Source organism: Aptenodytes patagonicus, chromosome 3 (genome assembly GCF_965638725.1).
Source record: "Aptenodytes patagonicus chromosome 3, bAptPat1.pri.cur, whole genome shotgun sequence".
Lineage (NCBI taxonomy): Eukaryota > Metazoa > Chordata > Aves > Sphenisciformes > Spheniscidae > Aptenodytes > Aptenodytes patagonicus.
In genome coordinates this window covers 9,025,535-9,047,655 of record NC_134951.1, presented here as the reverse complement: position 1 = coordinate 9,047,655, position 22,121 = coordinate 9,025,535, and the positions used below count along the sequence as shown (strand labels likewise).

The window sequence follows — 22,121 nt, the reverse complement described above, 5'->3', positions numbered from 1 at the left end:
TACACGCCGTGCAGTTACTTCTGTTTGCTGCGTAGAAGATAATGCCGTCTCCTCTGTGCATGATTTTCTCTGAAACCCACTACACAACGTTTAACTGTGTTTTGCATAAGGGATGTCATCACATTCAGCAGCAACAAAATTCCTTTGATAAAAAAAAGGGGGGAGAATGATTTTTTTCATTTGAAGTAGCTTGGTAGCTGAACAGGGCAAAAATTATCATAAAGCAACTGCAGCATCCTCAGAAACATCCTTAGTGCTGTTTGCATTTATTCTTAAGTGTCTACACTGGCGTTTACATCTTTGCGGTTTCTTAAAGCAACATTGTAGGCAGTAGAAATAGCAGCAGTCTCTTGGCTGGGTTCCCGTCCCTTGGGAAGCCCCAGATACTATTATGTCAGTAGGTTTCCCCAGTGCCTTGTGAAAGCTTACACGAAAAGCAAACTCAGAAAGTGCTTTTCTATCTCCATCCCCAGCTCAGCTGTTAGACAGGCTTTGATTTTGTACTTTAAACCCCAATCCTAAAGTAACCCAGGGTGCCGCTTCTAATTAACTCCCTGATATTAATTAGGGTTGGAGGTTTGTCGGTGGCACTTATTTTTTCATGATCTTGGTAAAAATGTGAATCTTGCTTTTAATTATTCTCACTTGCATTTTTTTTTTTTTTTTTTTGCTCCTTTTAGAAAAACAACTGACTGCTAGCAACTGCTTAGGAATATTAGCCATGGCCGAAGCCATGCAGTGCACTGAACTATACAACATGGCCAAAGCATATGCCCTGCAGATTTTCCCTGAGGTGGCAAACCAAGAAGAGATCCTTAATATCTCGAAAGACGACTTCATTTCCTACATGTCCAATGACAGCCTGAACACCAAAGCGGAGGAGCTGGTGTATGAAACAGTGATAAAGTGGATTAAGAAGGATGCTGCAATCAGAGCTCAGGTAAAAATAATCTCAGCAGCCTCACTCTGTTCTGTTCCCATGAATGCCTCTTTTAAAATAGAAACCATCCCCGTGCAATTTTAAACATGAGGGTGCATAAGAGATGGGATGGGCAGTTCAGATAAAAAAAGAGAAAGGGAATGAAGGCTATGCACAAAATGTATGTAATTTCAAAATCTGATCCCCATATCTGATCATTTAGAATCAAAATCTCATTTGTGACATGCATGGTACAAAGCTAGGGCCTTGAGTTGTTGGCTGCAGGCTTGGTCAGAGATAAATTGGGAAGGATTAGAGCTGTGTGAGATGCTGCTTTAAGGAGGGGATGCGTTTTAGTAACAGTGGGAAATAAAAATCTGTCAAAAAATCTGTATTTCTTTTGATGCCACATACTGAATGAGTGTAACCAGTACATAAAAAAAAAGATTCTGTATCTTTATTGGCTGCTTAGATAACCCCTTGGGTATTATATATTTATTAGAGTTAGCCTTTCATCAACCATCTGAGCTATGCAGTCTGCTCTTGACTCAAGAAACTGAGCGTATTACTTTGCTCAGCACTGTCTCCAGATAAATGCTAGAAGCAATGACCGTTTGGAGGCTGGTGATTGTCCTTGGGACCAGAAGACATCCCTGGTGATATTTAAAAACCTGCCACTTGCCTTCAGTGCAGTTCTTGCAAGTCAGCCTACGTGCGTAGTGAATTGTGGTGGTCTGAACCCCAAACCTCTCCATTTGGAGGCCAGTTCTCCCCACAGCCCCCAGAAGGGGAAGGTTGTTTTCCTCCTTTCCGCTCCTTTGGAGGCTAAAGTTGCTGGCCCATCCTGGCAAGGCCAACTTCTGTTGATCCCCAGTCACAGTTTTGGCTAGTTTAAGGAGGACAGTCCAGTTGCTTATGGACCAGACTGGGACTCAGGGAAACACTTGGCCACACTTTGTTGATGCCATCCCACATCATAAAAGGCTGTACCTTCTTGATTTAAATGAGAATTCAAGCACCTAAATGTGCAATGGGATATTAAATACATCATTGGATGTGATCCAGAGCGGCTCTCTCTCTGTCCCTCACCTGGAAAGTGGGAGAAATAGCACTTCCCAACCTCACCAGGCTGCTGGATGAGGATAAGGGCATTAAGAATGGTGGGGACTCCATGCCAGGCCAAGCCGTGCTGCCTGCACTGCCTGTGCTGCCAGCTCAGCCCCTGGCCCCTGCCAGCAGCCTGCAGTCCCCAGGACCTTTCTCTAAACCTGTCCTGCCCTGTGCAAGCGGGTGATGTAGCTCAGCAGAGCAATCCTGTGCAGGGGACCTGCCGCTCTCTCTGACCACCTCCTCCATGTGCCGGCGATGCCATTTAGTATTGCCCAATATTATTATTGCCCAAAACATTTACACAATATCATTGATTTATTGAAATGGGCCCCTTTTTGGCTCTCGCTGGCCTTGAAAAACACACTGTTCTACAGAGTATTTCCGTGCTTGCTTAAAGTTTGATGACAGCAGTCAGCGCTGTGCAGCTCTGAGCTCTGAACCTAATGCAACCTTGGGGATTATTCCCAGGGGCCAGAGTACGGGAGCCCTGCGGCAGGAGCCTGTTTGCCTGGTGCAAACAGAAGGTGTCACTCACCGGGCAATCCGGGTTATGTTTTCAAAATTGCTGGTGTGAATATTTCCTTCTGCGCCCTGTTGTGGTGTGTTATGAATGTATTTTTTTAAGTGGTGGTTTTTCTTGCCCCCCTCTCACTGCTACCACCACCGCCATCTCTTCCTCTCTTCCTCTCTTCCTTTTGTGTTGCAGTCGGGTTGGTTTTCTGGGTTTTTTTTATTTCCAAGTTGCCTTCCCCTCTGCCCGGCTTCTGCAGTGCCTTTGTAGTTTATGATGGCAGTTTTATTTGCTTCTCCAAATGTCTCTGTGGTGCTTTGGTTTCATGCATTACTTTACAAGGGCTTTTAATTTTTAATTTGTATTTATCCAGAGATGAGGGTCTTGAATAAATTAATATTAAAGATACCAAGCAGATAACTATTTTCATGCCCAATCCTACCACTAAACTAGTTTCTTTGGATCACAGCTCTCATATTTTTTGTACTCTCTACACTGCTTGATCTGTTATAAAGCTCTTAGTTAAATAGGTACTTACTTTCTAAAAGTAGTAACTCATACTTACCATGAAAAGTACCATCTTTACAATAATGACTTCTGCATTTTCAGAGCCCAGGAACAAATAGCTCTGATGGTGGATAGGAAGAAAGATAGACCTAAATAATCTTATTTCTGATAAAGATGATGAGTGAAAATTTGTGCTTGGTGTGCGGCGAGGCTCAGCATGCTGGGAAATGCCCAAGCTCCCATGGGATGCACAGCCTGCTTAGAGCTTTGCAGAACTGGGCGACCATGGCAATAGCAAACGCCGGGTGGACCTTCTTGCAGGAGCTGTGCGTGGATATTCTGACTTTATTCACAGTTTGGTGAAATGGATTCACTCAACTCTTTTTAGACTCTTTGGGGTGGGGAACCAGCACGTGGAGGACATCAGTGCAGCAACAGGATTGTTGCTTCTGCACCCTGCCGGTGGGATATCTTGGGAGGGTTGCTGGTGAGGTTTTAGCCACGAATTGCAAAAGCCCCAAGACATCGCTCCTGCTCTACTGCACGCCTCAGGTGACCAGTCTGGTTTTATTTCTCTCTCCCAAAGGCAGTCCTGGCAGTTAAATCTTTCAGGGCGTGGATTTCCAGGGCCCACACTTTCTTTGTATCTCCCCTCTTCCCATCGCCCTTTGCCTGACAGGCCAGGCTCCATCCTCACATTTTTATTTTCAATAGCTCCAACAGCAGGTGATTAAAATGCCTCCTTGGCAGCTTTGTCCAAGCACTGAATTGGTGATTCTCCCAAAGGTGGATGTCTGGCACAAACAGGGAAAGGTCTGTGTTCTTCGTCTCACCTGCATGTCCATCTTCCCTGGCAAAGCCTGTCAGGGGCTCACTCAGTGGAGACATCCCCACAGAGGAGCTTGGAGAAGCAGGCTTCTCTCTAAATCAGCACCCTCTGCCCCCAGGGCAGCTGTGACCCTCCAAAACTCCTTGTGCTTTAATGGCTTTGTATCACTCTGGAGTGCAAGCTTACGCCTGGGGACAGTAAATCTCACCACTTGTGTTCCCCACACCGCAGCTCCTTGTGCCGCACTCTTACAACAACTTATCCATCACTGCCTCCCCTCCTGTCCGGATCCCTTTTTGAGATCCTCTGGGAAGGAGATTTTCAATGGAGCCTCCCGTTCTCCTGGAAGGGCGTTGAGTTCACTATCTCCCTACTCTTCTCTGCCTTTCTAAAAGCTCTTCTTTGGGTATCAAATTCTTTCTGCTTTTGTTAATTCTTTCCCCACCAGGCTGGAGGGCAGTGGCAGGGAAGGAACCAGGATTTGCTTGCAAGGGAAGTTGAAAAGCTGCGCTCTGGCTGACTTCTAATTTTGCAAATTGTGCTCATACAAAGTCTTATGGTCTTATAGAAGTGCTCTATGACATTACAAAAAACAGCATCCAAGCCTTGTTACAAAGAGGGAATAACAGTGCTTTAAAGGTTGCTGATCCATCTACGTAAGGCAGTTCAAATAATGACATATGTTTTAAGCTAGGATTTGGTAAATAACTGTATCCAGTGCTTTGGAGCAGCGCACCAGCTCATATGGTAATGTTTATGGAGCTATTTTAGTGCTGTTAGTAGTGGAGTCACATAAAATCGGTCTAACCAAAAGAAGCAACCTGTAACGTGAGGTCTGGACTAGGTGGGTAATTTCCTGTACCAGTGGACGCAAAGCGCTGGTTGTAGGAGTCCTCTTGATTGCTTGTCACTGAGTGGAAAGCCTGCAGCTGACTGACACATCTGGAAAAGCTGAATTTACTGTTTTTTCTATTTATTTCTCTTCCTGACTGATGGACAAGATTGTAGGGTTTATCCTAACAGTTACCCCCTTGATAAGCTTATTATAACTCTGGCGAAGTCATGCAAAAAATATATTGTATAATGGAGGCTTTACCATCTGGTAACCAGGACGGTCTGAGCCATCCAAACAAGCAAAGATTTCTGCCAGGCCCCAAGCAGTCTTCACCTGAGCTCACCCCCCAGCTGTCTGCGTGGCCTTGGACAGGTTGTTTCACCTTTCTGCCCCCATTTCTTACACTATAAGCTGGAGGGAAGTGATGCCTTTCACGTGGGCTGTTGGGAGGATCCGGTGGATAACGAGCCATGTTTTCCGCTGGTACTAATGACTGCCGGAGCTGCGCAGAGGTGCAGTCATGCCCAGCGTCAGCGCGGGATGGGGAAGATGTGAAGTTGCTGGATGTGCAGCTGCCTGCCCAGAGCACAGATGTACCAAAGCTCGTGGGAAACTTTCCTACTTTCTGCTCCAAGTCCAAAGTTGTATCTCTTTTCTCTGACATAAAAAAACAGTGACATGTTTATTAATAACAGAAAGCCTGGGAAAACAAGATGTCCAGTTGCATGAAGCTTCCCTTTCGCCCTGAGGAGGGACAAGTGAGGAGAGGACAAACATTTCAACAAGTTGCCCAGAGTAGTGCTGGAAGAGAGGCAAGTACTGCAGCAATGAGGAACAGACGAGAGGCTCAGGTGAATGGCAGTCACCTTTTGTTGCACTCTGCAAGAATAGAATCGTGTGCCCTTTTTTTAAACCCTGTTTAAAATCATGGTATCCAGCAGCAAAATGAAATCTCTCCACCATAAAGGCATTAACAAGCCTTCTATGAACTTGTGTCCTCAGAGGCAGATTTGTCTGAACAGCATCTTCATGGTGCCTGAGAACCAGAGATGCATAGACAAATTGGAGGTAATTTAGAGAAAAGCAACACAAATGATTAAAAGACTGAAGGAACTGATCTGAGAAAAAAAAGATTAAAAGATATGAATATGCATGACTTGGCCTAATGACAGTTAAAGAGGGATAAACGTCTACAAGTGTTTGAAGCCCCAAGGAGAGGAGTTGCCTGGAAGGATGCAAGGGGTGTAACAACAGTCAGGACCACTGGGATGAATTTGAGACTTGGCAAATTAGTCTAAGCAAACACAGAGCCCACCTGAAAGCCCTGTATCTGTCAGTGAGGGTAAGGAAAGGTGATGGAGAGAAGGAGAAGAGGATTTATGTAAAAAATGCTACAAATGCCCATGAGCTATATTTTGGCAGTGACAGAGAATGGCAGTTCAGAGGCAAGATCCTACAGAGGAGAAGGGGTTGGTAACCATGAGAGAGCAGATGGAAGATCCCTGGTCTGCGGTTAGGCTGTTGAGATGGTAGCGTAATTTCTCAGGCACATTTTAAAGAGTCTCCAAAGTTACGCGGAAGAGCAGCTTGCTCCAAGAAAATGGAGAATCTGACAGGGAACAAGCACAATCCCAGCTCTGCTCTGTGGTGACAAGGAGGTAATGATATATTCACAAGCTGATACCCAATACCAGCATGTACAAATTACTTAAGTTCACCATAATAGGAAATTAATTGATCAATCAATGTACTTAAGGGCATTAAGCTTCAGGAAAGGAATGTTGGAAGAAGTATGACAAAGAAGCTTCCAAGGGAGCCTAAGTGAATTAGGCACTAACACTCCATTACGGTTCAATTAGGCTTCTTTGAAAAGCCCAGACTACCCTGATGCTTTGAAATCCATTTGTGGGAAGAGCAGAGAAATTCAAAAAGATGCCATAATGAAAGTGCAAGAAGCTCCAATTTCTCTGAAAGTGAAAAATGCAAGGGATGAGCAGTAACCCCTGTGATTTCCCAGGGACCGGCTGCTCAGAGAGCTCAGATTTAAATGAGGCTTTTGCAGACACACTCAGAGCCTGTACAGGCTTACAGAGGGAGAGGAAAAGGCAGCAGCAGGAACAGTATCAGTGCAGATTCAGAAAGCATGCCCTTAGCTATATATTGGAGGAAGAAACTGCATTAAATAAAAAAAAGAGGGTGCAGGTGACATTAGCAGATCCTTAAATTCCCCCTATACTAAACTTCTAAGTTTTTTTAAAGGGATACCCTTGACTGAAAATCTGCTGAATTATTTCTCAGAAGTTTAAATTGGTTTGAGGAGCTCCCTTATCTCCCAGTTCTCTCAGTCTCTTAATTTGTGGCTTTTCCAATACATTTTCCTATTTTTTGCAAAATATTTCTCTGCTGTTGCTGAAGCAACATCCTTACAAAGACACACGTCCACAAGCAGCTCCTCACATGTGCTCACTTGCTTTGCCTTGTGCTGCACCTGGCACCAGCACTCAGGATGGACCTGCAGGAACAAAATCGTTTTACACTGTAGGCAAGAAGCATTTCAGAGGATTATTGCGCATGGATTCATGCGTCAGTGTGTTGTAGGGATGGATGTATCAGGAGTTTACTTGGTTTTGTGAAGCAACTTACAAGCTTCAGCCATTTTGTTGTTGGCAGCATGCATTTGTGGCGCATCTGTGTGCTTATGGGTGTTTGAATAGGTGACTGCCCATAAACAAAAGAAACGCCACTCACCGCTGTAGTAACCTTTGGGAGAATTCAGGGGGTTTATTTGATAGAGTTTAGTCAGCTAGATAGAGATTGCATGGTAAGAGTGGAGGTTTTTTAAGCCTCAGTATCAGATAAATTCCAAGTATGACAGATCAATGATTTATCTTCCTGCGAATTTAGAAAACTCTCATCATATTACTGCTAGAAATACCTACCCGTGTGCTGCTTTGCAAACAGTTCGGAGAAGAGGACAGCAGTTCACTTTATGTGGCACTGATGACATTACAGTGTTTAGTCAGCTGTGCTGCCATAAAGATGTCACGTTGAAACCTTATTTCAGGAAGACAGAGGGGCTGCTCTTTCCTACTTGCTAGGCATGAGATTTATGCACGTGGCATCCTGCCACTGAGCCACCGGGTGAACCCAGCGCCTGCGAACCAGATTTTCTGCCATGTGTTTATCTCATGATATTATGAGGCTGTCGGCTGACATCCTACCAAGCCTTTTGGTTTAATCTGAAGGCAGCCTTGCAATTCCAAGAAGTCAATACAGGTGATTAATAAATATACTGAGCACATCAGAGAGCTTAGGTTGGGCTTGGATGCAACCTTGGCTGTAAGAATGTGCAAGAGGTTACTGGAAACACGGCGTGTCTTTGTAACACCCAGGGGTTAGATGTATCAAAGCAAGTACCCTCATTACCAAGTAGCAGGGCAGCGCCATGAAAATCTAGCCAAAAAAGGCATATTTCTGAGAATGGCAAAGCAGTGCACCAACAGCTTTGGCTTCCCCAAACTGGCCAGTTCCCTGCTGGGCTTGCACTTGGAAACTTGGAGCCGGCAATATCAGGTTGGGTAACCTGCTGGGGAAGCCTGGGCTGGGCTGGAGATGGTTATGGGGAGGGACCGCTCACGTCACCACTCCAGTGCGCCTTCTTGCTTGGCCACCATGCCGCATCCCGGGCCATCACCATCGGCACAGCCTGCTGGGCGGTTCGTTACCTGGCTGCGGGGTAGGTATCAAAGGCTAGCATCTGCCATTTTGGGGGGTTTGGGTGGTGTTTTTTAATTAGAGTGCCATCTTCTCATTTGAAGGAGTTTTATGCAGTGGGGAACTGATTCTGCTTCAGATCTGTCCCTGATGGCTTCCTCTGTCCGAGGAGGTCCTTGCTGCAGCTCTGAGATCGGGCCAGAGCAAGACGTGGGGCGAGTCTCAACCCAGGGTTTATGTGAGACAACATAAATCTCCTTTGTAGCTCTCAGATGAATCGAATATATTCCTACTTCATAATGTTTTTAAAAACTCTATTGGAATTATGCATAAGGAGCTGAAACAGCACTTTATTGCAGCAAAACCCTACCGTAATGTGGGTACTCTAACTTTTGTATTTGTATTTCTAGCTGAAGCCTGTTTCTTTAGGCAGATAGCACAAAGGGTCCTTTGTAGGAAGAACAGTAAACTAGAGAGACAGATGAGTTATAAGGCATAAGGGAAACATTATTTTAACCTCTCTGGGCATTATTTCAAAAACATTAAAAATCTTCAGAGCTTTCCAGTGTAGCATTTAAGGAGCAGGAAATTTGACTCGGTAGCAGTAAACATATTTCCTTTTAAAACTAACTGTATACTGTTGTAGCCCAAGTCTATGCAGGAGCACACTGAGAGTCCTTTTGGAGAATACCTGTGAGGATTTTACTGGATTAGAGATTTGAGAATAAAAAGATTATTTTTAATGTGATACTGAAGAGGGTTTTGTAACTGAGACTTAGAAGATACCAGAACAAAGCCCACTTGCAAGCAAGCATTCATAATACCAATATAATTAGTAGGAGAAGAAATGTCACAAAAAGTTTAGCAAAGTAAATGTCCTCACTCAAACTACCAGCCAGGAACAAAAAAAACACATTCAACTGTTTTGTAATCTAGTTTGCTCAAGCTCCGGCCTGCCTACCGAGATGGGAGTAACTTATATATGAACAGATTATTAGGGAAAGGCTTGAAAGGATCAACTTCAAGGTATAGCAGATCGTGTTGATCATATATTCCTCTGAGTCAACGCTGACCCAATGATAACATCTAAGCTTCCTCATAGTGTGATTGCGACCTTCCGAGCACAGCACCCAGGGCAAATGGACGCAAAAATTCCCCACCAGAAGGGAGAATTAATCACCCTCCAGTTTGGGTTGACGTCTGGTTGTAGACATCTCAATGTGGCATGGTCTGAGGAACACGCTCCCTTTCCCAGGAGCTGACAACTTACAGTTTTAGGCCAGAAGGGGACATTGATATTCTCTGCTTCCCCTGGTGCATGATGCATCCGCTCAGCTCAGTTTGCTCTGGGGACTGTGTTAAGTGTGTTGACTAAATCTCTATTAATTATAACATGAGTTTACACATGTCTAGCTGACAAGTAAATACTTTCTTGTATGTACCTATTTAGGTGTCTGAATCTAGAGCTGAATCTCTCCCCTGAAATGTTTGGGTAATTAAGGAAAGATATCTCCTAAGATTTTTCTTTCCCTGTTTTTACGAAACACACTTGTGACTGCAGGCTGGTTGAAGACCCTGCTTTCAGTTCAGCCACTGAAATCAGTATCGGTGAAATAGGTGCCTTGAAGCAGACCAGATAGCATCTCTCAAAAGTCGCTTCTCTACTGTGTCACCAGTGACTGTCCGAAAAGCCTTTGCTCAGGTGGTAGCAGTGCCCTGGCTCCTGCAGAATCACCCCGGCCATGCACAGCACCACAGGAGTATCCAGCAGCATCACTGCTCATCAAGGAGTTTATGGACCACCTCTGCTGGTGCAAAACCTGAGCAGCTCCCTTCATCCAACAGGAACTATGCTGAGGTTCACGTCACCTGAAAAACTGGTCCTGAAGGCGTTCAAAAACTTCCCCAGCATTTTAAACAATGAATTCGTTAGATTTTTGCATAATGGTGTCCATTTTCAAGGAGCTGAGGCATGGTCTCCCATGTTTATGAGTTGATAACTCCTAATTTTAGGCCAGAAGGGGCATTAATATTCTCTGCTTCACCCTGGCATGTGATGGAGGTTGTAGAGTAGTCGTAAGTGATTCCCAGCAAAGACCTGAGAAATATTTCTACTTGTCCAGCCAGTGCCTGCAGCAGAGTAGCGAGAAGAAAACATCCTTGGAGTTACAGGTGCAAACCGCAACTCCAGGGACCCAAGGTTGTTGTCTGCTGAATTTGGCAATGTGCCCTCCGCAGGTATTCTGCTGTTTTACTCAAAACCGGTAACATCAGTAGGTGCAGTAGGTATTTTGTAGCTGTATAAGGAACAATGGAAAGACGAGAGAATGGAGAGCAAATAACAGACGATAAGGAGTTTGAAATGCTTTACGGTGCTTATTTCAGTCTTAAATGAAAAGGATAATAGTAACAGGATATTTAGTACAATCATAGCTAACGGAGCTAGGAAGCCTTCATAAGGGAGAATCCAAAAGAAAAAGGCTGCTGATTGCCTAAATCACTTGAATATTCTTAAATCAGCAAGGCTAAATGAAATTCACCCTTGACTATAGTGTTTAAAAGAGCTGGTGCAAAAAGCTGTTGGTTTATAAAAGCCTCTCCTGTCCTCTAGAGACGCTGCGACGGTACGTACTCTTCAAATCCCTTGGTGAAAAACACTGCGATTACATGTACCGTTAATGCCATCAGCGACGAGCCCGAGTCACGACTGTGCACAGTCGTGCACACACACACACACACAGCCGGCTTTTTCTAGCTGTTTGAGCAAAAGGAAGAATAAGAGTGAAAAGTGACATTGGTTTTGATATGCGACATTAACTTTCAAGCTGATGAAAGGGAGCAACATGTTCTAATTATTATTCCCCTTCAAAAAAAGCCATGAGCTCAGACAAAAGAGGAGAGAAAGGGGGGGGTGGAAATCCAGGAAAGAAACAGAATCACATTTTCTCACTTATCTAATTAAAGCAAGGTGGGCGAGCGAGAGGGAGAGCTCGCCGTGCTCAGGCAGCAGCGCTGCCCTGTTTATTCTGCGAAAGGTGGGAGATGGAGGCGGTCGCTCTGCCGGGCCCGTGGGAATTGTCTGTCCCTGCTGGAGGGGAGCTTTCTTCCCCATGCAAATTCACACTTGACTTCAGGACATCCTGGTGCCTGTTGAACCCCATGTCCTAATCGAGTGGCACAACTGTTTGCGCCTGTGTTTTGCCTTGTTCATGGTATGGATGCTTCCAGCGCAGACCTGCCTCGGGAGCATCAGGGGCAGCTCTGGCATGTCCCACCGCACCGAGGGAAGGTGCTGGCTCCGCTATAGACTCCGCATATTTTACAACTTTATTTAAACTACCCTTTAGCAACTTGTTCTGCTTCCTGAGCAGCCTGTAGTGGGGATTAACCTCCCCCCTGAGGGTTGTCTGGCTCGTCCCCCGTATACTTGCTGTCTGCATTATTCCCATGTCCCGATGCCACGTTTCGTCTTGGCTCCCGTGTAAGGTTAAACGCCCCCAACCTTCTTAAAAAAAGCACTTCCTGAAATCAGCTTTGCCACCCACTGCCATATGTCCACTGCTCCCTCTCCTACAAGGTACCGTTTAATGACATTAACATATCTGCAGCCAAGTGCCTGACATTTGTGACTCCAGGGAAGGGGAGCAGCCGTTTTACCTCCTAGAAAGCGCTTTAGAAATGGATTTCAGCAAGGCAAAAGAGAGGAGTGTCTTCTTTTCTGGTTTGGAGGCTGATGAAGTGATCTCAAGCCCTACTCAGCCCTGTGCCACGCCAGAGGTAATAGCAAAGAGCCATGGACTTGCTGCTCACGTGGTTGGTTTTTTTTCAGAAGAGGAGCGCTGTCATTTTTCCATCTGTTTTGCATCACCCAAACAACTTCTGTATCCCCAAACAACTGCAGGGTGGCCAGGCCTCAACTCTTCAGGCTGTACCTAAAATTGCCAGCCCCGGTGTCGAGAGGGGCTGGTGAGCAGGGGGCTGGGAGTCAGCCTGAAACCCTGGTCATCTCCCTGCTACCATGGCCCCACAGCTGAACCCATGGGGTTCAGCTCCGCACGGGTAGTTACATCCTCCCTTTGACAGAGTTTGCACCAGGCTGACATGGCTCTCCAGCAGGAAAGCGGTGTGAATTCCTGCTGCAAGGAGAAATCCTCTGTTTTCCTCCCAAATGAAGTCTGCTTCTTCAATTTGGGTGGGGAAAGGGGAAGCCCTGGAAGCAGTCCCGGGTGTCGGTGCATCCTCACCTGCCTGGCCAGCCCATTAGCTGGCCTCCCATCTCACTGTGCCCCTGCCCCATTCCCATCCCTGCTCCTGCTGTGACTTGGCTCTCGCGTGCTGCAGGGACAGGCACGCTGCTGAAAAAGAAAGCAAGAGCCAAGTAGCTTCTGGAAGACCGGAGGCATCTGCAGGCCAGCAGGTGCTGCTGGCGCCCAGCATTTCTCAGGACCAGTCGCACGGACCTCAGGAATATTTATTTGCATCCTGGCCTCAATCCCAGTTGGGATCTTTGGATGCTGCCACTGTATGAATATTTATTACAACAGATTATTATTATCTTTTCTTGCTGCACACCCTTAGTTTGCATCCTGTTTGTGTGCATTTCTTCTCAAGAACCACATTTTCCTATTACTCTGCTTTTCACTGTACTCTTGTGCTGTGTTGTGATATAACCAATTATAAAAAGAATAATCTGGGGATGGACTGTTGGTTTTTTCGATTGCAGTTTTCTCTCATGGGGTTTTGTTCTCCTTTAAGCCGTGTTCGGTGACAGACAGCTTCATTTGCTCAGATGTCCTTTGCCCTCCGAGGTTTAATGTATTTATTTAGAAGATGAAACCTACTGTCAGTATTTGTATAGCACCCTCTGGAGTCTGACTTCCCCAAAATCTAGAAGTACTTGATTTGTTTCACCAACAAATAAACCCTATTAATTAAAAGATTTTTAGCAAATTGGCTGATATTATTCAGTCTCTGCCATAGCAGTTGTTGAAATCCACCCTATTTACTGGCTTTTGTTTCACATTTATAGTGCCAGAAAAGACTTGTTTGGGTTTTTTTTTACAGTGCAACAACCACGCTCACATTTCAAGGTTAATTCAGAAAACTTGAAAGCTTACTCCATGTCTCCAGTGCACAAGGTGTTATATTCAGCCTGAGTTCAGAATGAGCTTTTATTTCAAAAATTCCTCCATAGAGTGCTATATAACAAGAGTTGCCACCTTTTGAAGATTATTTTCAGTCCCTTGGGACCAAAACCAGCCTGGGTCGGGGAGCACTGAGGGCTGCGTTGTCGCTGTCCCATCCGATCGCTATGTATGCAGCATCCATGACAAGTGTCTTTCCAGGTTGGGTGACAGGGGATGGTTTGCAGGGAAGGAGGCTAAGATGCCGAGCGGCTGAACCCCGGCACACAGGCTGCATTGTGTTATTATTTTTCCCCACACACACAGTATGCTGCGGAGTTGCTGGCAGTGGTGCGCCTCCCCTTCATCCATCCCAGCTATCTGCTAAATGTTGTTGACAACGAGGAGTTGATAAAGTCTTCGGAGGCTTGCCGGGACCTAGTGAACGAAGCCAAACGTTATCACATGCTGCCGCACGCCCGACAAGAGATGCAGACGCCGAGGACCCGGCCCAGGCTCTCTGCAGGTAAGGCAAAACTTCCTTCAACAACACCAGCTCCCTGGTCCAGCAGTTCCCGGGCATGGCCAGGACATGCCCTGGGATGGGGCACGGACCTCGGCTCCTTCTCTTGGCTCCTTCCCTTGGTAACTTCTCGGAGCCTGGTGATATTTCAAGCTCAGTTTTCCATTCCTGTATTGCTCTAGTGTTTAGGAGCCTCTCCCGATGGTCAGACATGGGCGTGGAGATGTACGCTTCTGAAACTAGATTTTAAGGAGCCTAATTTTTAAGAACTACTAGTTTTGGCAGAGAGCGTGACATTCCCCCGTTGTCCCAAAAGTGAGCCCCTTGCCCTCCGTGCCTCAGTTTCTCTAGCTGCAAAAATAGGTGAATAATAAGACTTGCTTTTTGCCATTTGGCCTCTTGCAGGGAGCAGCTGATTAATATTCATAAAACAGCTTCACTTTCGCAGCCCTATGTAAATATATTCTTTTCATACAGTGAGTCTTACAGTACTAGTTCAGGCTGTTTGCAGCCTCCAAAACAAATGGATCACACATGCTATATTCCCTTTTAAAAACCCAGCAGCTGTGGAGAACCGTGCCACTTCAAGACGTTTCTCACCTGAGGAACGCACGCATTTTCCTATTTGGAAAAATACATGAAAAACACCCAAGTGCCCAACTCACCAGCAGAGCCCGTATCATGGTAGTGTGAGAAAGATCCTAAATATTTGTTGAACAGAGAGTGGTACAAATATCATGTAGGAGCACCGCATCCAAGAAGGAGTCAGATGAAACAGGTGAATTTTTTTAACATGCTGCCTGTACTTCTGCCTCCCGTAAGTACAATCACAAAGCCAGGCAAAACTTTCTGTCGCTGCCACTAATGCTAATGTGACACGGAGATGGCATATCAAACCACGGCATTTGCAGCTTCTGGAGACTGCCTCATCAAGGCACCTTTCAGAAGGATGAAGTGTAGAGGACTTTCAATAACAATCTACCCTAAAATTCTTTCATTGAAGACAACTAATGGTGTGATGTTTGAAGGGATTTTTGAAAAGTGCTTATTTTATGTATCTAAAATTGTAGGTGTAATATGATCTGTTTCCAGAAGCTTGTTGAGGGTGATTATAGTTTTTTAGGTCAGAGTCTAATTATATAGAATCATGTTAATTTGCATATCAATGGCATTCATGTAGGCACAAAGGATCTCTAAACACCCTTTGTGGACTCGCTGCAGCATGTCACATGCCCTCTCGAGGTCATTGATTCTAATCAAGTTATGTCTTGCACAGGTGATTAGATTTTCTGGTATGGCACAAAAATAATGATCTCTTGTTACTGAGAAATATTTATTTAAAACTGTACAGCACTTTAACTTAATAACTTTTAAGAGAGTAACCTTGCTTGAATGACACAAATATATTTTTTGAAAACGCTAATGAAGAATGATGATAATCCATTACGCTGAAGACGTGTTTCTCTCCGCTGCAGCTCCTAATCTCTCTTGCTGGCAATCTCACTTCTGTGCTTCTGACCCCCCCGTCTATGCACACTTGTCTCTAGGCTGGGCACCGTAACACATTACAGCAATGAGTCTGGCCACGAGCACAGCTCCTGAAATGGCAATTCCTTCCACCTTGTGTCCTCACGGTCCTGCTTCTGAGCCTACCTCTCCTGGCAACAAGTTGCACTTGGGCTTACAATTGCTGCAGAAAGATTTTTAACACTTCTGCTAAATGCTAAATCCAAACTATCCCCAGCACTTGACTCTTGGGGTTGGAGCCAAAAAACATCCCAGAGTTAAACTGCAACCCATCACTGCGGAGATGAGTCTGGGGTAACAAACACTCAGATCAGATTTGACTCAGCTCTGGCTGTAAAGTGGGAATAAAAACTCTGAGATGTGGATTGCAAAAGTTTTGTCCATTTCCACGAACAGAGAATTTGGCTTTCTGTACACTCTGTGTGTTATGGGCTTGGGGGAGCTGTTCGAGCACAGATAAATCTCAGTTAATAACTATATTAGGGCAGGGGCTATCTCCGTCACGTTTCCTAGCACCTAGTACACGAAGACCCTGATCCATGGCTTGAGCATGTTATCCACATCTGGGGAAACCTGCTTTCTCTGGGACAAGCACAAAAAAAACCCAGCAGAAAATGGTCTGTTAATAGAGTGTATGGAGGATGAAGAACCATATCCATAGCCTAAATCTCCTCCAGCTAATTAGCTTTTAGTGCAAGAACACCTTCTTCAGCTTAAAGTCCAAACATGCTTTCCCTGGATAATGGCCAAGCTCCAAAGCTATCATAATCCTTGACAAAATTCCCATTTTCTTCAGTTGAACAGGGATTTGGTACATGCAGGTCTCACCCAAAGACTGTTGAAGTCAACGGGCATCTTTACATGGAAAGGCCTTTTTATTTTTCCCTCTCAAATTTTGCCGAGATGGCATGCTCCCTCCCAAGTTCTCTCAAGCATGTTCATAGTGTCGTTCCTCACCCACTGCTCCTCCCCCCCTCGCACTCCCTTTTTTCTCAGCCTTCCTGGTTTGACTGCACAGTCTAAAATAGATTTATGTATGATACATTAAAATTACTCTGACTGCTGAGTATTTTTTGATAGGCTCCTGCCTGGTTGAGAGATGTCACTTTCTTACAATTTTTTTTTCTTACTTGAATCCTAGGTGTAGCCGAGGTAATAGTCTTAGTTGGGGGTCGTCAGATGATTGGCATGAATCAACGCGCTTTAACAGCGGTCACTTGCTTAAATCCTCAAAACAACAAGTGGTACCCGTTGGCCAGCCTGCCCTTCTATGATCGAGAGTTTTTCAGCGTGGTCAGCGCTGGGGACAACATCTATCTCTCAGGTAAGCAGCAGATTTCATAGAATCATAGAATCACAGAATGGTTTGGGTTGGAAGGGACCTCTAAAGATCATCTAGTCCAACCCCCCTGCCCTGGGCAGGGACATCTTCAACTAGATCAGGTTGCTCAGAGCCCCGTCCAACCTGACATTGAATACTTCCAGGGATGGGGCATCCACAACCTCTCTGGGCAACCTGTTCCAGTGTCTCACCACCTTCATCATAAAAAATGTCTTCCTTGTGTCCAATCTACCCTCTTTCAGTTTAAAACTGTTACCTCTGGCCCTTTCACTACAGGCCCTGGTAAAAATCTTCTCTCCATCTTTCTTATAAGCCCCCTTTATATATTGAAAGGCCGCAATAAGGTCTTCCTGAAGCCGCCTTTTCTCCAGGCTGAACAACCCCACCTCTCTCAGCCTGTCCTCATTGGAGAGGTGTTCCAGCCCTCTGATCATTTTCGTGGCCCTCTTCTGGACCCGCTACAACAGGTCCATGTCGTTCTTGTGCTGGCCACCCCAGAGCTGGACGCAGGACTGCAGGTGGGGTCTCAGCAGAGCAGAGGAGAGGGGCAGAATCCCCTCCCTCGACCTGCTGGCCACGCTGCTTTGGATGCAGCCCAGGATACGATTGGCCTTCTGGGCTGCGAGCGCACGTTGCCGGCTCATGTCAAATTTGTCATCCATCAGTATCCCCCAGTACTTCTTGGCAGGGCTGCCCTCAATCCCTTCATCCCCCAGATTTACTGGGCTGGGAGAAAAGTTTCCTCCTTACAACGTAGGCAGCGCAAACAAAGAAGGACATGCGGGAGTTCTACCAAGCTGTTCCTGGGGGAAAAAAAAAGTGGGAAGGAGGTTGGGAGAGAGGGATTTCCCTGCTTTTATCATTCTCCGTTTCTCTGCGGCATTAACATTCTCTCATAGCAGTCAACAGCAATATTTTGTAGTTGCAACGTGAAGAAAATAGGTCTGACAACCATCAAGCATGCAAAGAGGTTTCACTGCCATAGAAACACAATTTAAAATACTGGCTGTAGTTGAGTCTAAATGGTGGGTTATGGAATTTGAGACAGACAGGCTGAACTGCTGAATATGTGACCTACACTTAGAGTATTTGCTTACAGGAGCATTCACGTTTTGTACTTGTTGTTGAGACCTCTCTTTTGACAGTAGTCACTAGCCCTATAATCTTCTTAGTTTTGATGAAACTGAGACCATGCTCCTTAAAAGGCTTTAACTCCCAAAGTAGCTGTCTACACTGCGCCCGCAGCATCACGGTGTCTGGTTTTTTGCAGTCTGGTGGTACCTCTGCTTGGCTGGAGGGGGAAAAGCAATTCCCACCAGGCCATGCAAGGATGCTCTGATGGCAGCTGAGTGGAGGTTTGATGATAAAAAGAGGAGCCTGGGCAGGGAGGTGTGGATGTGTGCGATCTGAGGATGTAGTTGGGAGTGCAGTACCAGTAAAGGATTACAGCTGTTGCCTTTCCCTTGCCAAGTTCCCTCACTGCATTTTCTACAGTAAATTGCTGCCTGTGGTGTTAAATTCCATTAATACTGCATAGAGGCCCTAAGGATTGATTGGAAATTATTTCTTGACGTGTTTTTGCCCATGCTCGTTTTGCTGCTGGAGCGAAAGCTTTCCATGGAGGCTTTTGTGAGATGTTGACTTTTAGTTATTCTTAGCTGAGCTACTTTCCAATACGTAGAGCCATTTTAGGCTGTGCCATACCTGCTAACAAAAGCCGTTGAATCCTAAATTCAAAGCTTATTTCAGCTTTTTCCCTTGAATCTGGATGAGCAACCTGATGGTATTCGGTGGTACAGTAGGAGAGCTGAAAGTCCCGCATGGCTGGAAACCTAGCTGATACCGGTGGATATTTTGCTTTGCTCAAACTTACAAGACACAGGAAAGAGGGAAGGGGAACCAATGGAAGTGGGAGTGAACTCCTGCAAGCTCCAAGTGCTGGACCCCACACTGCATAGCATAGGTTTGGAGAGCAAAATAGCGAGGAGGAAACCTGGGTTTCTCATTAAACCACAGAACTGAGTCTAGTTTCTTTTCCTGGCTCGACCACTGACTCCTACTGTGGTCTCAAATAAATCATTTCACCTCTTTATGCTTCAAAATGGGGATAGTAAGACACCCACTACGTGGCTCCTTGGAAGCTTCAGTCAGAAGTTAAAAAATGACCAATATAAATATTTCACTGGAGCATCTTGAACTGTTTTACAGGAGTGGTACAGCTGGTTCTTTCCTTTATTAGCAATGAAAATAAATAAGAAATTTGTCCCTGAAAATTAGACATTAAGCCTACAGTGCAAGCACTGACTTCATTCTGCCCATGTATGTGTTGCTTCAATCCATCACTGTATTAAGCATTTTAGATATCAGACTGGCCTGTGTCTCGCAAGCCAAGATAGGCTCTGCCTCCTGACACCTTCTTGCAAGCGTTGCAGTAATTTAATAGACTGGAAGTTATTTATGAACACTGAACAGGGTCTATTCCCTTATGTACATGTCCCTCGTAGTCTGACATCTTGATTTCTTCATGTCATCTTATTAAAAAAAAAACAGCCTTTGGGGCGCATGAATAAATGACACAGATATGCATCATCGGAACAGATGCTCAGTATTGAGGGTGATTTATTTTAATTAGTCAAATGTCATTTGAAGAGTTTTTACTTTGTAACTGGCTTTGATTGCTGTGTGCAAAGCTGCTGCCGTTCCAGGATCTCATGTAATTCTCCCCTTTTCTCTCCCTCACTCGCACGTCGGTGCCAGGCGGCATGGAGTCGGGTGTCACGCTCGCTGATGTCTGGTGTTACATGTCCTTGCTCGATAACTGGAACCTCGTGTCCCGCATGACAGTCCCAAGGTGTCGACATAACAGTCTGGTGTACGATGGGAAAATTTATACCATTGGAGGGGTCGGTGTGGCAGGCAACGTTGACCATGTGGAAAGGTAAAAAAAAAAAACCCAAACCATGCTGTTTGCTGGAGCTTTTTCTTCATGCTATGCTAAAGGACCATTTCCCTTTTAAAGGACGCAACGAATGGGCTGTATGTGTTACAATAAGCTTTTATAACAGCTGAGAAAGGAGGAAACTATGCAGGATGAGATTTCTTTTTAAAGCTTCAGTGGAAAGCATTGTTTCAAAACCAGAGACGAAAGCTGCCAGTTTGTTTGTCAGTTTGCTCGGAGGAGGGTAGGGAGGAATTAAGTTTCTGTGGACACTTTACAGATTATGCAACGAACTAATAAACTTCCTTTGAATTCAATACTGATGAAAGTCTCTACAGACCACAATAATCCTTTTTTTTTTTTTTAAACCCAAAAAAAGCAACAGCAAAGTAAGTTTCTCACATGTACTCTCCTGGTAAAGCACCTCAGCCTTGACCTGGCTGGAAGGAAGATCCTCCCTTTGGTGCTCTTGGCCCGGGGCTGGGACCTGCCAAGCTCCGAGTGAAACAACCAATAAATGGAAACAGTTTTGAATTCCTGGCCGAGAGGGGCTGAATAGAGATGGGAGAGAATGGAAATTTCTCTTCTCAAGAAGAGTCCAGATATAAACATTTTCCTTTTCTCACATGGAACTTAAAAAAAAAAGGAAGGAACAAAAGCACAAAAGAAACATTTCACAAAGTAGAATTCCAAAACCAACTAATTTTATGTGAACCATATCATTCAATAAAACCATAATTTTTTTATGCATATCAATGTTTTCATTAAAAAATAGAAATGCAGTATATAAGAATATTCCATTCCAAAAAGATCAGTACAGCCCTAGCCTTACCCAAACACTTAAAAATGCATTGTGGCAATAGATTAATGATACATTTCTGTGAAATGTTTTTCCTTAGTGAATCTGGCAACCAAAAACAGGAGGTTTTTTTTCTTTTTGTCAGTTTTAAGTGCTGAATTTGAATACTTCTTCAGCAACGTTTTGAAGCAGGCATTTCCCAGTAAAAGCTGCCTTAACAGGCGAGCCAAAAAGGGATAGGTCATTAAGAAAGATTTGCAAAAAAAAAAAAAAAAAGACATTTTTTCAAAAGGTTAGGATTAAAGATGCTTTCAATCTATTATTTCTGGATTTTGGTGCTGCAACATTTATGTCCCATTTATGCAGGGGGTGTTTATTTTTTCATTTAAGTAGATACTGTAAATACCGAATACCAAAACCTGTATTAAAAGTTTATTAATGTTTCAAAGTCAAACACACAGGAAATTAGGAAAAGCCAAAAATACAGTTTCCTTCTGCAGATCTACTTTTTGGTACAATCGTTAATCGTGCGATGACTTTTTTTTCCCCAAAGGATTTCTGCCTAGTTCAGTGCATGGGACAGACCAGTTGTCTGTATGCATGGCCAGGGAGATCCTATCTGGTGCTGCGTGATCACCATTCACATATGGCCCTAGTTTTGTGTTCCTCTGTCTTCACAAATTTGGCACTATTTTGCCTAGGAGGCAAGGATGTAACAAAACAGCCCCTGGAAAGGACGTGTGCTGTGGGACAAGGTCTGCAGGTAGTCTTCCCTCTCAACCCAGGCACGGGCTGAAGAGCTGACATTGGTGATGATGCTCTCAGCAAGTCAGGGGAACGCAGGCAGCGAAGAATGAATGATAAATAATAGTAGTGAACGCAACACGTCAGCGTTGCTTCCCTCCTTACACTGAGCTTAAGGTGGGCACTGCCCTCGGGACTTGCTTTGAAGAAAATCTCACCATTTTATGCAGATTTTTTTTCTGATTTCTGAAGGTATTTGTCCTGTAATTTAAGTCAGTAGTTTTTTCGCTAACAGAAATGTTTTTGTGAACGTGGAGCCCAGGAAAGAGATGCAGTCTTTCATTCCATCTCTCAATAAAGAGGAACATCAAAATAATGCTATTGTGGATAGGTGTCTTGATAGATGTCACTGATTGAATGATCTCTTTTAATTTTTCCCAGAGTCTTATTTCTTTCTCTGCTCTGATTCTCATGGTCTCTCTTTAACAAGGCATCCAAAACATTGGTCAGTTGAATGAACCCCAAATCAAGCAAAGTCTCCCCCTCTCCTTCCTTCTCATCTCAGCCACCCAAGCCCTTGCCACCAATGACATTGCAGCCTGCAAAGTCACGCTCAGGCCCTCGGCGTGCCCTGCATGGCTCAGTGAGAGCAGCCATGCTGGTTTTCAGTTGTAACAAGCCCTCCAAGAGACTTTTATGT

General features: G+C 44.8%; 1 protein-coding gene across 1 annotated transcript in view; it reads left to right on the top strand.

The window, feature by feature from the left end:
* The window catches only part of KLHL29 (kelch like family member 29), a 425,477-nt gene that overhangs the window by 373,881 nt on the left and 29,475 nt on the right, over nt 1–22,121 (top strand). The window contains exons 8-11 of the mRNA XM_076332702.1: nt 681–940; nt 13,876–14,074; nt 16,740–16,922; nt 19,698–19,878. Coding sequence (XP_076188817.1) covers nt 681–940; nt 13,876–14,074; nt 16,740–16,922; nt 19,698–19,878 — 823 coding nt within the window. The remainder of the gene's footprint in view (nt 1–680; nt 941–13,875; nt 14,075–16,739; nt 16,923–19,697; nt 19,879–22,121) is intronic.